The sequence below is a fragment of the Polypterus senegalus genome, chromosome 6, assembly GCF_016835505.1.
Source record: "Polypterus senegalus isolate Bchr_013 chromosome 6, ASM1683550v1, whole genome shotgun sequence".
NCBI lineage: Eukaryota > Metazoa > Chordata > Cladistia > Polypteriformes > Polypteridae > Polypterus > Polypterus senegalus.
Window position 1 is genome coordinate 24,694,643 of NC_053159.1, and position 18,447 is coordinate 24,713,089.

At 36.8% G+C, this 18,447-nt stretch overlaps 1 protein-coding gene across 4 annotated transcripts in view; it reads right to left on the reverse strand.

Annotated features, from left to right (window-relative positions):
- Window positions 1–18,447, reverse strand: part of casz1 (castor zinc finger 1) — a 600,579-nt gene that overhangs the window by 151,155 nt on the left and 430,977 nt on the right. The window contains exon 1 of one of the 4 annotated variants that reach the window (XM_039755609.1): window positions 14,224–14,404. The exons of the other annotated variants lie outside the window; for them this stretch is intronic. Within the exon in view, the coding sequence (XP_039611543.1) occupies window positions 14,224–14,272 (49 nt within the window). The 5' untranslated portion in view covers window positions 14,273–14,404. Of the gene's footprint in view, window positions 1–14,223; window positions 14,405–18,447 lie in introns of those variants that run through there. 4 annotated transcript variants of the gene reach the window in all.

An 18,447-nucleotide genomic window follows, 5' to 3' on the forward strand; every position in this document is an offset into this window, starting at 1 on the left:
GGTATGTGTGCTGGTAGAAAAGTTTAAGAATATCCATTTAAAAGCATATTTGCTGCTCTGATCACAAAATTTGCATACAATTCCAGTAGAAGTCCTAGTCTGCTCACTCATGCATCAACTTACTCCAAATAAGAGTCAGAGGGAAGGAGAGCCTTGTCAGGCAGAAGCAGGTTCAAGGGAGGAACCAACACTGGGCACCCACACGTTCACACACAGCTTGACATTTGGAGTTTACCTTAAACATTTGCCTTTGAGCAGAAAAACCCAAATGCTTGGAGAACAAGAAAAAGGCAGGCAGATAGTGAGAATCCCCAAATTCAAAGGCACCCTGATGAAGCCTTGGAGGCAGTGGGTCTTATCACTGCCCCATCCCACTTCCCAGTTCTAGGTTTCTTATGGAATAAGAAGAAACATGGACCAATTCAGTTATTAAAGATATATGAATACAAATTAGCTTGTGGCCATTATTTAATGCTATTAGGAACTGCTTGGCAGTAAAACAGCTTGTGTTTAGCCCCACATACAAAATCTCACCAGTGCCATTAGGGTTGTCAGAACTGAGTGGAGTAGAGCAGGCAGGCCGGATGGATGCCAACCTGACCAGAATTGTATGCACACTTCCTGCCACGCCATTGGCTTTGTTATAATAGCCAGCAGAAGAAAAGTGTGTAAAATGAAAGAACAAAAACACCACTTTTGGGAACCCTTACATGTTATCTCTGCATATCCTCATATCTCACTTTGATTTTTTTCTCAATAACTGTACAGTAAATAATTAACATTTCTGATTTGCTCATTTCAACTTGATTTGTTTTTTCTTTCATTACTAGGAAAAAATGCAGGCAAATGAATAATAAATGGCTAATAAAAGAAAAATACACTATCTATCTGTCGGAAGACATTCTTTTATTACGAGTTATTGCCAGCTTTACTCCGACAAAGAATCAGATGTTTAATTGACGAAGCACCTTTCACGACTCCTATAAGTACAGGTAGCTTTACAAAGCACAAAGCATCGGGTCTTAGAAAGCGTTCTCGTCATACTAAGCACCCAAGTTAAATAGCCACGATGTGTCTAATTCCAAGTTGGGACTCTGTGCCTTATGATCTGTGACAGCTCCACATTTCTCAGGGCAAGCCTAGTTTCCAGCTTTAAAAACGCTTTGACCTAGTCAGTCAGAAGTCATTGCAAAGACAAGAATATTTCAGAAGTCATTCCCTACAAAAAACAAATTACATTTTACACTTCATATCGTAATCAATTTAAATTAAAAATCTGATTCTAGCATTTACAGTATATTGGGGCACCACAGCAGGTAAAATAAACAGGACATCAATACCTTTTTAAAATGTAACTTTAATAATCAAGAAAGAAGAAAATTTCATTTTTGGCAAAAGTAGTTTAAATGTGCTCTAATAAAATAGTGAGGTCCCAAAGTTCCTTTAACTGCTTAGCAAAGTCACAGTGGATGCGATAAGCACGTTTTCTTCAAACACTTCCACATGTTGGTGGTTTTTTCCCCGTCCTTTTAGATTTTGTGTTGCTCTAGCCAACAATACCCTTGTTAGCAAACTGTAAAGACAGGAGCACCGTACACAAAATGCACTCGGCCAAGCAAATTTGTTTTGCAAGGGTGACCTGTTTAATCATCTCATTTTCTTTGCGGACGTTCATTCATCTGGTTTCCACGGTTACAGAGAACATTAAGGGGTTGGAATAATAAGACTGGAGAGTCAAACAGGTAATAAAAAAATTAACGCCATTTTCCACAAGCTGAGGACAGGCAGTGAAATGAATCAAGAGAGAGAGAGAGAGGCGAGGGGGCACAGGCAAGAGGGGCGCAAAATGTTGTCCAAACAATTAAGACTCCAACTGCTTATTTTACTAAGAAGAAAAGATGTGGGTGATATATAATGGAAACGACAGAGACTCACAAATCCATGCAGACAATACTCTTTAATGGAGCACTAAGCATTTGTTCCCAATTTTCAATTTAGTTATTGAAATTAGAAACAAAACAAAATCAGTTTTTAGAGCTAAACATAATGGCAGGTCTAACCTTGCTTAATAAGACAACAGGATGTGATTGTGTCATTAAAATGAATCATTTCTTTGTTAAACACCACACACATGCACACATAATGTGCAGGGCAATAAGTTTCTATTTTTCTGCGATTGTAAGAAAGAAAGGCATTTCAAACCACTGTCATTTAACATAAATAGCAAAGATTATTCAACAATATGTTTATCAAATGCATGTATATATGAAATGGGGTCAATTTGTAAAGACAGGAACGATTTTTCATTTAATGTCAGTAGGGACAAACACTAAAACTGATAGTATATTACAGGCAGGACAGTGCAGTATGCTGAAGAAAAGCTAACTGCTGATTTAAAAAAAAAACACCTTTTGTGATCACATTTGTATTAATTAAAACACAAAGTGAGCAAAACACCAGAAAAAATAGAGAAAAATAATTAAATAGAGGTGCTAGGTTTTCTTCATTGAACAAATATGATGCAAAAAGAAGGTTTTACGGTTAACCGTAAAATAACTGCAATATAAAAAAGGAATACGGATCTTGAATAAAAAAGTTATTCAAATGAAGGCTTATAGTAAATGTATTTTATCTTAGCAGACCCTGTCACTTATATTACCTACTTACACTTCAATAAAGGTTAAAATCAAAATCATTAATATAAATGAAAAAGAAAGAAAGAAAGAAAGAAAGAAGACATGCAGTTGCTAGACATGCCCTGAATTATTGGTGACTGTTCCACAAAAGTGGGATCAAAGTGTCAAGCGCCTGGCGTTCCACTTTCTTCAGAGAAACATTTGTGCATCGTATCTCATTTCAGTTGCTCTCACTTCGAGTTCTCTTTGTCTATAAAGTTCTGTCTATTCCAAAAAAGGCAAACAGAGTGCTCCCGGAGCACAAATGAGCTCATGCAACCCCCTATCACCACAAGGTGAATCACTTGAAAGTGGAGTAAGAGGGAGCTGCTGAGTGGCACAACTATACAATGAGCAGCCACTGTTCCGCCGATGCCAATGCTTGCTTGCTTGCTTGCTTTCTTTCATCTCCAGTCTGAATCCCGTTCAAACTCTGCTTGCCTGCTCTTGACTGAGCTTTAGTGGAGGATGTGAAAAAGTCTATCCTGACTCAGCTACATTGAGGTCAAAGGCATATTTTGTTGGAGTAACTTAATTAAATAAAGAACAATTGGAAGAGGAATGTACACCGGGTTTGCTTAAAACCTTGGTCACATGCTGATGCTTGTTTGTTTCGTTACATACATGCTTCTGCTGACAGAAGTGAATGGCAAAATGATTCCCAGTTTTTTATTAACTAAGCCAAAGCACTGTCTCATGTCCTTCAGGAATAGCCAAACAACATAAATCAGAAAAGTAACGTTTCTTTTTCAGGACCTGCTGTGAGGTGTTCAGAGTCTTGCCAAGAAAAACGTACCAGAGGCTACACTGCACAAATGATCATTCCAAGGTATTTCTCAGCCCTGTTTACCAAGGCACGACTAAGTTATAACAGCTTGATGTGACGCTGCTTGAACTGGACTCCTCAGCTTTCACAGAAGCGTACCGAGGGTGACAATCACAGACTGTAGCCCACTGGTTCTCCAACTCGGTCCTGGGGACCCAATGTGGCTGCAGTTTTTAAATAGACTCCTAGCCTAATTAGGCAAGCTGTTATTTTAGTTTCAGTTTTGAGGGGTCAATGTGGAAATTATAAAGCGACCTATGGTCAATTTTATTAGAATTATTTATGTAACGAGGGGATTCATTTATTTTTTTTTTTTTTATCTGGTCTTTAACATTTTTATGACCATCCTTATTTTCATTCTGCATTTCCATGTGTTCTGGTTATTTACTCCATTATTTGAGCACATTGGTAGGTCTGACATTGAATTAGTTGGAGACTTTCGGCATTTGGGGTCATTTGCCTTGGTGTCTGCTCTGCTCGCTTGTTAATTGTCATTATTACAGTACAATTGAGGGAACAAACTACACTGAAAGAGAGCAAATAATTGGGAAAACAACAAAAGAGAGTCAAGCATTGAAAGCTGTAGCAAAAATACAAGCATTTCTAAATGTCTTAGTACAATGCTGTGCTTTCTGAATGCAGAATAACAGAAAAATGGGCCGACTAATTAAATGAGATCAGTTTGAGGTAAAATGACTTGTTGAATGTGAAACCCATTGGAACAAAAACCTGCAGCCACATGGGGTACCCCAGGCAGGAATTTGAGAACTAATGGTGTAACCAATCAAAACAGAAAAAAAAAAAAGGCTTAAAACTACTGAACTCACACAACTTTTAAAGTCGGTCTGTCATTCCCTTAGCCTGCTAAAAACAACCATTCTATATACAAATGTGACCATTAAGGGTGGAAAATAAGATATGCTTTGTCCCGAGACTGCCAGCTGTTCTGTTAGCAGCTCCTAACAGGTGCAGAGCCCTGGAAGATGTAATCCTATCAAGTTTCAGTGTCTTTTTTTTTTTTTTCAAATTTGTTCAAACTGCAAACTTCCAAGCTCTTTTTCTTTCCACCCCACCCCCTGCTTCTGTGGCCAGTGACACAGGCGAACAGCTGGGAATCAGATTTATCATGAACCAACAGTCATTACTGCTGTTCATGACCCAAAGCAAGAGAATGTCACATTCAACGAGAAAGAGACAGAGAGAGGGAGAGAAAGAGACGAAGAATGATGGGCAGAGACACACATGCGGGCAAAAATTACCAAGCCGTGTTTGTGTCAATGATCAGAAAATCTACAGAACTAAATATTTTTTTTACTACTAAAAGTAGTGAGAAGTCAAGCAAAATGACCCCTTTTATTGGCTAACTAAAAAGATTACAATGTGTAGGCTTTTGAGTCAACTCAGGCCCCTTCTTCTTCTTCTTCTGATTACGTCTTTCCTGAAGAAGGGGCCTGAGATGTCTGAAAAGCTTACATATTGTAATTTTTTAGTTAGCCAATAAAAGGTGTCATTTTGCTTGACTTCTCACTACATTCATAATGGCTAACACGGTACAACACCCTAGCTTTACTGCTGAAAGTAAATGATCAAAAAGAAAAACAGCCACTTAAAAGGACAAAAAAAAACAGAAAAGCAGCTGCTTTCAAATACTAAAAATAAACGTAATGAAAAGCTGTTGGTTTTGCACATTTCTTTTACTATGAAAATAGATCCGCGCGTGTACCTCTGCATTCATAGCCAGCAACGTTTTCACTTCCACACATTACGCTTCTAAAGGATTGCTTTATGTGTTAAAATACAGGTGGTGTGGCCTCGCAGTACGGAGACCAGGGTTGACGTCACCGGACGCCTCCCTGCATGGTGTTTTTGCATGTTCTCCCTGTGTCGGCATGGCTTTCCTCCCACAGTCCACAGACACGCAGATTTGGTGAATTAGCAACACTAATCCGGCCCTAGCATGCGAGTGTGTTCATCCTGTGAAGGGCTGGCATTCTGTCCTGGGCTGTTCCTTGTTTGTGCGCAGTGCTTGCTGGGATTGGCTCCAGCCCCCCAGTGGCCCAGGAATAAGCAGGCTTAGAAAATGATATGGTATATTAAAATACACTGACGACATAAAAAAAAAAAAAAGAGTTCAGCTGACTGGAAAACAGGAAAAAAAAGAAGAAGTATAGTGCAACAGATCTGCATTCCTGTACACGACAAGTAATCTTTAACTCGCCAAGGTGCAGCCCTCTCTTTGCACGTGTACCAGCTCCCTGTCTCCTAAGTGCACAGACCCAGACATGTCCTACTCATTAAACTGCCAACCATAGCACACTTTGTGCCATAGATTAGCATCTTGTTTTCATGAAAGAGAACATTTTGAGAAAACAGGCATTAAAACACAAAAGATGCTTGACAGCAGAAGTATCAAAATTCTGGCTGTTATTTTGGCTCTCTCTTTCCCTTACTCTTTGGTTTTACAGCAAAGTAGAAATGAACTGCTAAAATATTTAGTAGACTCACTGATATTATAGCTGCAGACTAGGACCACCCAAAAAAAAAGAATCCAGGGTCAATTGCTGGTAACATTTAAATGCAGAAAGTTAAAAAAGGAAAGAAATGTGTGCCTGGTATTTATCAGTTTTGGAACCACCGGAGTTTGACTTCGAGAATTACTTTTTCACAACTCAGGTTATAGCATGTGGCGGCACGGTGGTGCAGTGGGTAGCGCTTCTGCCTCGCAGTTAGGAGACCCAGGTTCACGTCCCAGTTCTCCCCGTGTCTGCACAGTACAAAAACATGCAGGTTAAAGGGAATTGGCGATTCTAAATTGTGCTTGGTGTGTGTGTGTGTAAGTGTGTGCCCTGCCCGGGGGTTGTTTTCTGCCTAGCGCCCTGTGTTGGCTGGGATTGGCTCCAGGTGACCCTCGAGTTAGGATATAGTGTGTTGGATAAGGGATGGATGGAGGTTATAGCATGTATCCAGCAGTGCAAAATTTAAAAAGAAGCTTTTAAATTTGGATTTTCACTCAACTACCTGCCTCCAAAATTTTAAAACACAAAAGACTCACCGCAAAAGAAAAGCAATGCAGACACCTAGACACTGTAACCTGTGTCAGAATCACAGCCAAGCACCCTTAAATCCAGTATCCATTAATTGCCATGTTTCACATATTTCTTAATCGTCATTTTAGACATTGAAATAATTCTTAACAGCCAAGGCATGCAAATTCTCTCAAGGCTGACGCTGTGGCAAAGCCTTTGATGGAAGAAAATGAATATTGGTCCACTATGCTATTTTTTACTGGACAATTTCTACATCATGAATGTCGAATTCTTTGCATTGCGTAAAAGGTGTTGCCTGCATCTGTACACTTAGGTTTTCAGCATTCTACCGTAAATGTTTGATTAGTAGAATTTGATCTGATGCCACATAGAAGCAGATAAAAAAAAAAAAAAACAGTAGAAAGAAAAAGGCTACATCATCAACATAAATTACTTTTGTCACACTTTTAATTTTGTCCTTATCTAGATAATTAGTGTGGGTACTTTACTTCCACTAATGCAATTATCTCCTTATTAAAGAGGGGACTATCCTTATTATAAGCGAGTCTTTTTTCTTTTTTTCTTTTGACTTTTACTCCATTAGTCTGCATCAAATGCCCCTCTTTACATTGTGGAAAACTTGTCATGTATACAAACAAAAGGATTCTGATATATAGTGGAAGTATCACCAGCCACGTAAGGCATGTTTATTTTCAAATCTCTATAAAAGATAGATAGATAGATAGATAGATAGATAGATAGATAGATAGATAGATAGATAGATAGATAGATAGATAGATAGATAGATAGATAGATAGATAGATAGATAGATAGATAGATGTGAAAGGCACTATATAATAGATAGATAGATATGAGAGGCACTATATAATAGATAGATAGATAGATAGATAGATAGATAGATAGATAGATAGATAGAAATGTAAGGCACTATATGATAGATAGATAGATAGATAGATAGATAGATAGATAGATAGATAGATAGATAGATAGATAGATAACATATTAATAATATGTGTGGATACAAATAAATCACCTATTCCCTAGAGATTCAGTAATAAAACAAACAAGAGCCTCAGGTATTACTTGTTAATCATTCTGGAGTATGTCATTAGGTTCTGGGTATTAATTGGGCTATTACTCTGTATTGGTGATGGGATGCTTTGAGGTTTTAATTATGATCTTGCAACTGGATGAATGCACAAACACTACAGAGGAGACAAGGGAATAATTTCATGTGGCCTATATAAGGACACATTTTCACCAAGGGGATTCAAGTACCAGCCTTCAAAATACCAGCCTTGTCTAAGGAAAATGTTTATTTTATCTTTTTAAACGTGAGAACATTTATTTTATGTCTTTTAATTTCCAAAATGATTTTTTCCTAAAAAAAAAATTTCATATCAAAAAAGAACCATACAAACTCGGCCTCAATGAAACTGTACACTTTTTCCTTTGTGAGCAATAGTAAGCGTTTATCAGGATTTGCCCCCAATCTCACTTTGCAGCCTCAATCCTAAGGAAAGGGTTTTTCATTCTCCCAACAGATGCAGAAAAAATTGATTTCACTTTGTAGCATTTCAAAGTTATTTAAAGGATAGGGCTTCTTCAAAAACAGTCGTGCCACAAATCAGTTGAAATTATAATCTCGATGACTGTTTTCAGTGTCAACGTTATGGCCCCCAAGTGGGTTACTACTTTCTAAACATGAATAGCCATGTAGAGTGTTCCTGAAAATGGATAAAGCTGCAAACACTGGTATCTCTCTAGATAAATTAAATTTCAACCTGCAAAAGGTGTGCTCACATGATGCAATATAGAGACGAATGTGCTTTGTACGTGTATTCAAGCAACTGTAGCTGTGTATTATTACATAACAAATATCAGTGAAGATGTCAAAATTCTTCCTTTAAGTAGCAACATTACCACTGCAATAGTTTGCCTAGTGAGCTTGAGATTACCAGACAGGAAAGGATGGCACAGGACAGGGAGAAGGTGTAGCAGTACAGCCATGTCAGTGTGTAATTATTGGATGCCATGGAAAGACACTTGGGGCACTTGGTTAAAACAGTTATACATGTGACCTGATACTAAAAAAGAAATGTTCTTCTGTATGTTACAAGGCAGGTTACCTAGCAGGAGTGAGAGAATCAGGTCACAGATGATCTAAAGGCCCTTTCTGATAGTGGGTCTCAACTCACAAATAATGGCACCGGGTTCACCTCTTTAAAATAAAGGCTGGCCAGAGCTGGATGGATGGACTTATTTGGCTGACACCTTTATCCAAAGCGACTTTGAGATATGACAGGTTACATTTCTTTCCTTTTTCCAACTGGAGTACAGACAGGTCAAGTGACTTGCTCAGGGTCACACAGCGTCAGTGGTGGGATTTGAACTCACAGCCTCAGGGTTTGAAGTCCAAAGCCTTAATCACTGCATGCCACAAAAAGAAACTGGTGCATTGGTCAGGTGGCAGTGTGTGGTCTCTTTGTAGAAACAGTGCGAGCCGGTTGCCATTTTAACCAAGGCACTTTAAAGATTACAGAATGCTCACACGTGCAGTGGTTTCAGGGTCTGCAGGGGACACCGTGTCACAAACACCTACCCCAACCCTTCAAGAGTTTCTCGATTAAGCCTAGGAGACAATGGGAGGAGGTTCAAAGCGTCCACGTTGTAATGGGCCTGCTGAGCCTAATGTTTGAAGGTGACTGGGAGTAAGAACTCATTGGCTTGAAGAAAAAGCTATACTACAGATAAAAAGAGAGAGAGACTGGAAAAAAAAAAGAAATGAGTAATAAAAAAGTGAACGCATCTGCCGTACTTGAGATGTAGGTGGATGGGTGGGACACTGGGCTCAGAAAAGCAGCGTTGTTTTTTCCTTTTGCCTACGTTATACTGTACTTTTTTCTTCGATTGTTTGTGTTCTCTTTCTAATGTATTGTGGTACGCTTTATAGAAATCCTCTGGTTATTGCAGCTTGCCCTAATCCTCACACCGCCTAACAGCAAGACAAAATACCAAGTAGTGCTACTGGACCAGCATCCAGGAAACAGAGACATGACTCTCCTTTCCAGGTTAGTGTGGTAAGAGATCTGTATCCATATTACAGGCCAGTCGTGCCGTTTACCTGCTTGGTGAAGCAGCAACTCAGTTCAAAAAGGGCAAAAAAACAAACAAACAAAAAAAAAACCCCTCACACCGTCTACTGAAGCCCCTTTCTGCTGCAGCACCGTCTAGTATGCTCACCACATGCTTTCATTTCTAGCTTGCTTTGGCACCTTCTTCGGTAACACAATTTTTCCTTGGTCACTAATATTCCAAAAAAAAAAAACCCAACCAAACAGTGTTATGTGTTCCAAATCATTTTACTTAGAAATAAAATTATTAAGGAACTTGTGTCAGCAGTGAAAATGAATGAGGTGCATCAGAATTTCAAACTTTGATGATACAGGCAGCGGGTTCAAACAGTCGTGGTCAGTGAAGTTGTTGTCCTTTCTATCCCACAGCTCAGTGAAATAAGCACTCGTTGTGTTTTTGCTGCTTCCAGCTATGAATAAATTTGGATTTTACATTTTAAAACAAATCACCAGAAACAAGTACACTCTGCACCTCACATATGTGTTACACTCATCCACTGACCCTGACTGGTAAAAAGTAATAAAAAGCGGACTAAATGATCTCATTAAGTAAGCAAGTGTTTTTTGCTTTTTTTTTAATTGCATGATGGTTGTATTTCTGTTTGACTTGACATACTGATATTTGTGTTATTATGCACGGCTGGAGGAGCCACGAGACAGCAAAAGCGGGCCCTTTTATGGGGTTGAATGATGTGTGTATTGTTCAAAGACTGAAAAAAAAAAATGTCCCCAAATGACTTACACAAAGACTATAGAAATATGCTAAACAACCAAAACCTAAGTGCCATTCCTTGAATTGAAAGAATTCAAAAATGTTGAAATGTAGCTTAAAGCCAGTAACTGAATAGGTTCCCATGCTGTAAAGTTGTATTATGAAAAAGTTATGAAAAGGCAACACGGAAATCTATTGCTCAGGTTCGCACTGCACGTGAGCTCTGGAGAGTAAACACCACATCTTTTGTGCAAATGGGTTAAATTAAAATTTGATCCTGGCCGTGTTTGCATCATTCCCTAGTTTCAAGTGCTGCCTAGTTTGATTTTGTTGCTGTGTTCTGTTGACTTGGTGATACTGTGTAGGTAGTTTTCAGCTTGAAAGCCTTGTCGCCATGACATTTCATAAGATCTGTGCCTTTTCCATCCATATCTACCCACTCTCTTCCACAGAAATAAAGAAGCCACTCAGGTAACGTCGAGCTCCTTACTGAAAGGCAAGGTCATCATACAAATTTAACCATGTCGTCGTAAACCCATCATCACTGTCAAAGACACCCAAGCAACAACGTGTAAATGTGCAACGCAATTCCGAGGTAATGCAGTTCACTTGGAAAGACAGTTCAAATCATAAAAAAAAAAAAAAATCAATGAAACAATAATGACCGCACTCAGTATGCCTGAAAAATGATGTTTTTACATTTGAACTTGAAGACTTACACGGCACTGTAATCTCAATACAACTCTCAGCCCCTCAAAAATAAAGTGAAATCCCATGACACAGCTTCATCTGGACCTCTTTCCAATAAACAGTCAACAGGAAGGTAGCAAGAGGTACACCGAAAGACTTAATTTATATGCTCTGGCTTAAGCCACGTTACCTAACACTGCAGTAAGGAAAAAATATCAGTCATTCTGGACAAGAACGTGAACAACAACTGAGCGGTGGTCCCTAGAGAAATCAGCATTAAAGGGGTTAAAGACACAGGGCCCTTTTTTCTCTTTTCATTTAATGGCTCATACTAAATTTATTTCGTAACTCTCTTAATCTAGAGTACACAACATTCCCATTAGCATAACCCAGCCCCCTCATAAAAATTCCAGCTAGTTTAATTAAAAAATGTAAATTTACTGTCATCTTAGAAGCTGCAGAATTAGGACGGCAACAGCATTTTTTATTGCTTAAGACATCAAATTGATTCAGTTATTACTAAATTGTGGTTAAGGTTATTGAGGGCTACAGACTTTGGATTGTCTTTCCTCTCCATTTAATCTGTACTTCATCCATTTTCCAAGGGCTCTGTGAAGGTAAAGCCACCATGTTTTAATCAGACAAATCTTGATAAGAGAATGCAGTCCCAGTTTATTATGAGTCATAAAAAGGCTCCATCAACAATGATATATAAAAATGAAGAAAAGACTACAGTATGAGAAACATTGGCATAAGAGATAAAATTCAAAGTTAGCAAAGGACACAAAATTTAGAGGACATAATTGAGCAAAAAAATACATAGTATTTTTAAGTTTGTTTCAGAGTTATTTTAGGATGTGATATGCAAGTCCTTTTTACAAAGTTAAACTCTACAATAAAAAGTTCAAATTTCTACCTGTGGCTTACTACAGAATTTAAAAAAAAATGATTCTTCAGTAAGAAATTTTAAATGTCCAGAAGCTTCATTTTGATAACACGTGATGTTATATCAAAAACTGCATTTTAAATCAAAAAAAAAAAAATCATGATCAATTAGGATTATATCAAAAAATAGTTTAATACACTTTATACAGGATTTTCTGCACGTATGCAAAATATAAGCTGTGGAATACAGAATTCAGAGAGACATTAAGGGTGAAGATTGGAAAAAAAAAAAAAGAAGAAAACAAACACACTCTCGGAAACTGGGAGCCAGGTGAACAGATACCAATTTACAGCGTCCCTGAGGTGGAAGAAGAAAAACAGAGCAGCACTCGCAATATTTGATCAAAATTACAAAGTCACTTTCCCTTTAGGGCATCCAAGGTTGGGAGATAATGATGTTATAATAATAATACAAAAAAAAAAATCGTAAAAAACAAAATGTCATAGATGGCACCAACAGTTTTCAAAGTCTGAAAAAAAATAATTTCGGCAAAGTAGATGCCAAGCATACAGCACACAGAAAAATATCAAAAAGTTACACCCATTATTGGGACTCCAGCCAGCATAAAACACCCTAAATTAAAAAAAAAAAATAAAAAACTACTAAATGCAACAGATTTGGTCTCTTAATATGAACTTTTTTCTGACTGCCAGGAGTATTGCTAAAATGGAAAGAAATGAATACATATAAATATTCTACCAAAATAAAGTTAACAAAGTGACAAAGCTTGACTGGCTGTCAGTATCTACAGTATGTGACTAAACTCGGAATATCTTCTAATCCTCTTTGATGTTACTATTGCTACACTAGAGAATTATACAAAAAAAAAAAATATATATATATATATAAATATACATATATATTATATATACACACAGGTGCCACAAAAACACATCCGACAAAGATTTGCTTTCATTTATTTCACACAGACAATCAAACAATAACTGTTAATACATTGCTTGTGGACATTTTGTTTGTGCCATACCTCTTAGCAACAAACTCCTGAGGCTGTTTGACTTTAGCAATAAGCAGTTAAAAGCCACCCCTACCAAGTATATCACACCCATGAAACCATGTCCTCCAACACATTAAGAATACTTCTTAGACAAAAACGGCAAAACTTCATTCAATTAACTTTGTTTTGTCATTTCTGAGGACACATACACACTGATGCATTTACAAAGCCCACGTCAAGAAAAATCATTATAAATTTCATCTCAAATATGTGTTTTCTACCTCTAAGTATTATGTACATACTATGTATGTGTGGATTTAAGAATAACAGAATTACTTTTGTGTGTGTGTGTGTGTGTATGTATATATAAATATATATATATATATACATACAAACATTATATAAATACATACATACATACATACATATTTATTATATAATAAAGTACACAAAGGATGTGTACATACCTACTACAACTGCAATTTGACAAACCAATATAAAATGAACACATACAAACTGACAAAATCATTTGGTGCCTAACGTTTGACAAAGTATAAAAAGACTGACTTGAAATTGTGCGTTTATTTGTATTAAATGTTTTTTTTTTTTTCTTAAACGAATGTTATACAACCGACTTCTGAATAGGCGGACCGTGTAACTTAAACATTCACTAGAATAAAAACAAGATCTCGATACAAAGGCCGTTTAATCGGTCTTTGTATACACATATTTCTATACAGTATAAACCGTTAACACGGGATACGCTGTAAGAGCAAATATAATAATCCTTAAAGCACAAACTCTGAGATACAGCTTTAGAATTCACATCTACATTAATGTGTAACATGTGATTGTAAATAAATGGATATTATATGTTTATTTAATAGATAAAGACATCACCATGCATGTCAGAAAGAAATGTGTAGTCGCTACCGTATAAATAACATACCGACTGTAACCACATATAGAAGGCTTCTGTCAAATATATATGTTAGCGCTTTAATACAGACTTAGCTGAAACTCTCTATCCATCACCAGATACACCTTATTATTTCTCCTGATGTATTTTTGAAACCATCTGTTCTCTGCATATGAAATGTAATATAAGCGCTCACAAAGTTTTCTATAGATCGGTACGTTAGTGAAGTAATGACAATGAACACAGTTCTTGGTTACAATAAAGTGTCACAAGAACAATTTCGTTTTCTGTAAGCAAAGTTTTAAAAAATGCGACTTACCATATTCAGAGAATTCAAAGTTAAATCCACTCAGGCATGTAACTTTCATAATATTAGTCAACCCTCTTGGTTTCAAGCAAGCAGAAATTAAAAACACGCACGCACACGCACACAACACACACACACACACAAAACTTCCTTCAATAATGGGCAAAACTCTTTGACATGCAGTCTGTCAATAGTTTGCAGGAAAGAGAAATGCTGGCTGCCATGAATGAACGTGATTGGCAACTCAAGGTTTACTCCGCCCCACGATGGTGGCGAGGAAGGCAGGTAAAACAGAGAGACGCGCACACGCACACGCAGAAAGAGAGAGACGCGCGCGAGTCGGCGCGCTCACACGCTGACATTCACGCTCTCCGGTGCGCGGCAGGCAGCTTCTGCTGCGGCTGTATGTGAATGAGCTGCAAGGATGTTACAGAGCTGCGAAAACCTTACAGGCCTTTTTTCCCACAGTGGGCTGGTCTTCTCAGATGAGCAGTGGACTCGCCTTTCAACTCTAATAGGAGGAGCATCTCAGCGCTTCTGAAGTGACAGAAAGGGGGCAGAACGAGAGCGGACGGCGTTTACTGTGCTAAAACAGGAAGATAACTACTGTCTAGTTAAGAAGCTTCTATTAGGCAATGACTAAAGAAACAGTAATGCTATCAAGTAAATAACTTCGGGTACTGGGATCAAAATTTACATCTGTGACTCGGAAAAGAGAGCCATTAATAAGGCATGAAAAATGATACCCATAATGTTCAATTTACGTAAACACTTTGATTATTAAGAAGCAGAGGTGTTAATAACAGCAAAACAAGTGGTGCAGACATATAGCTTTAACTGTATTCGTTTAGAAATTAATACAAACTCTGAAGTACGCACTTTTGTCAAAAGTAACGGAGATAATGTTGACTATTGCCTAGCATAAAATAATAGGAAGGCTAAATGAGGAAGAAATAACACATTAACAAGCTAATAATGTTTTTGTATGAAACTACTAACAATTTTAATCGAGAATTATGATCATTATACTTAATTAAATTAAACAAAAACTCGGTTAAAAAGTAAGTGAAAATCAAAAAAGCACAATAGACATCCTATAGAAAATGCTTTCTTTTATAATATGATTGCTGAACACAAGTATGATCAAATTCCTCACTATGATATAGAATGCTAAAGGCCACATTAAAATGAACAAAGCTTCTAAGATAATATTTAAAAAGAACAAATTGCATGTAAAACAGTGATGTTCCTACTATATCCCAAATCAATAGCATTAATGCCATTTTTAAAATTTTGTCAATGTGGTACTTTTACCCAAAGCGACTTAAAATTCACAACTACACAATTCTGTTTCAACGGCAGGCTGAATAATTGAAACAGGGTCAAATAGACAATGAGTTTGTACGTTTCATTTATACTAGACCGCACCACCTAGTCCCCCAGCACTGCACCTAACTCTAATAATAACATTTATTCTAAAAGTAATAGACATCTCATTTTCATAAAATCACAAGGCAATTTATGGTCATTTTTTGATGCACTTTGAACTGACAGCACAACAAAATACAAACAGTTGAAGATTTGTCTTCTATTTTTACTGCACACAAGTAACGTGATTTGTGTACAGTGACACCGCATATCAGTAGAAGAATTTACATTGGAGACCTTGTGATTTTAATTAATCAGAAACTTCTTCATATAGAACAACAGTATCAATAAAAAACTGCAACAGAAAGTACCACTGGAAATATTTTAAAAATAATAAATGTTGTAATATTGGTAGTATTATTACTTTTACTATTGATACCTTTATTAAAATAATTAAAATATTTGAATTTCAACTTGTAATTCTAATACACTGCAAAGACTTAGCAAACATGTTTTTATTTTCCTTTTGTCTACACAGACTTAACCACCAAATCACAAACTGCTATACATTTAACAGAAATGTGTAATAATTTCAGTCTGTAAAAATGTATAATAATAAAAACATTCATTTAGGACACAAAATATTATCAGAGAAGCTTATGAAGCATTTCAAAGTACACAAATTACACATTTAGCTTGAAGTTTTTATCACATTAACATTCATGGAAATTATCTCTTTACTCTCATAAGAGGTAACATGATTTGTACATGACAACTGTGTAAATCATCAGACTTGTCATATAAAATGCACAAATAAAAGTACACAAAATTGCAGCATACATTTTATTCATTGATTTGACATATGAAATAATAATGGAGGGGTTCTTTTGGTAGGAAGAACATCCAAGTGATTAAAATAATCAGCTGGAACCCATCAGGGATCCCAATGCCAAAGTGCAGTGACGGGGACACTGTGCTCTAAAAATTGGTGCCACCCTTCAGATAAGACTTAAAACTGAGGTCCTGACTCGCTGTGGTCATAAAAAAAAAATCCCTGGGCATGCTTTGAAAAAGAGTAAGGCGTTTCCAGATGTCCTTGCTAAATTGCCCACCATGGTCTGGTTATTCCAGCCTCCTAATTATCCCCTGTCCCTTATTGGCTAACTATCTCTGCCACTCCTTCACCATCTAATATCTAATTGGTGGCGAGTGTACTGGCACAAAAATGGCTGCCATTGCATCATCCAGGTGAATGCTACACACAGGTAATGGTTGAAGTGGTTTACCACTGACTGTTTAAGGCGTGTTGCATAGGTTAGAAAAGCACTATATAAATGTAATTCATTATTATTATGATATATTTTTATGATATATATATGAGATGTATAGGGATTGGGTTTAATTGGGTTTAAGTCCAGTGTCCTTTTTCTGTCTGGGTCGACTTTGTGTTTGGGTTTTCTCCGCATAAGTGTTTATCCACCAATATCTCAAAAATGTCTCTGTTAGATTAGCTGACGACAGTAGACTGCCCTGATATGAATGAATGTGGGTGGGTGGGTAATAGTGTGCTAGTGTGACCGGTGATAGGCTGGTACCCTGAGTTGCTTTCTGCATTGTGCTTAGTGATGCTGGTTTAAGCTGCAGTTATTCACAAACTTAAATTTGTATAAGAGGGCATTGTAACTAAATAAAGGACTAGTTGTATGAGGTTACCTGTAAAGTCTTATGAGGATCAAAAATATCTTTTTCATGTTTTAGGTTATATCTGAACAAGATTTAAATATGTTTAAGCCATTACCCTTATTTCATTGTAAAATAATGATTCATGACCCACTTTTGTAGCTTTCAGATTATAAAATAAAGCTGGACCTTCCCCTTTTTTGTTAATGTGTCAGGAAAACAGAAAATGAAAAGAGGAAGGATAACAAAGACAAAAAGGCAGAGCGCCTTAGACTGTCTATTTTTTTAAACAATGTTATATAAGAAATTAACTATCTTTTCTTTTAAATATTTAGACCTGTTTGACACACAAAACAGCAATAACAGCATAAAAATGAAGAAGGAAAAAAGAAAATGCTAATTAAAAGCCTTGCAAAAATCTCCTGACTCCTTTGTAATGTGATCCCGCAGCAGTTAATTGTTAAAAAACATGCATTCCTGTTGCTGTGGGTCACACCCTCTAGGCCACATCTCCCTCCCTCTCTCCCGCTCTCTGATAAGGTATCACTTTCCATTGTAATTTTAGGTGAAATGATAAACTACAAGCCGTTACCAGGTGACAATGAATACTTTATAAGTCAAAGAGCTTATTTGCCTACCAGTTTCTTCTAGGTGTTTTTTCTTTCATAAATAGCGAACATTGGGCCTGCCAGGGTAATAATAACAATGTATATTTTAATACAATTGATGTTTGCTGTCAACAACATGTCAAAACTACATAATACCTGTAAAGTTTAAAATGTACTGTTGTCATGGCAAGTGGTAAGCAGTTGGTTAAAAGATACAGTACATACTGTCCAGTATTGTGGTAGAAGCATCTTAATGAAAAACTGAGTATAAATATGTTCTGGTTTCTCTGTTTAATGTCTTTCATGCAAGTATATTTGTACACTATCTATCTATCTATCTATCTATCTATCTATTTGTTACATAGTGCCTTTCATATCTATCTATCTATCTATTTGTTATATAGTGCCTTTCATATCTATCTATCTATCTATCTATTTGTTATATAGTGCCTTTCATATCTATCTATCTATCTATTTGTTATATAGTGCCTTTCATATCTATCTATCTATCTATCTATCTATTTTTATATAGTGCCTTTCATATCTATCTATCTATCTATCTATCTATTTGTTATATAGT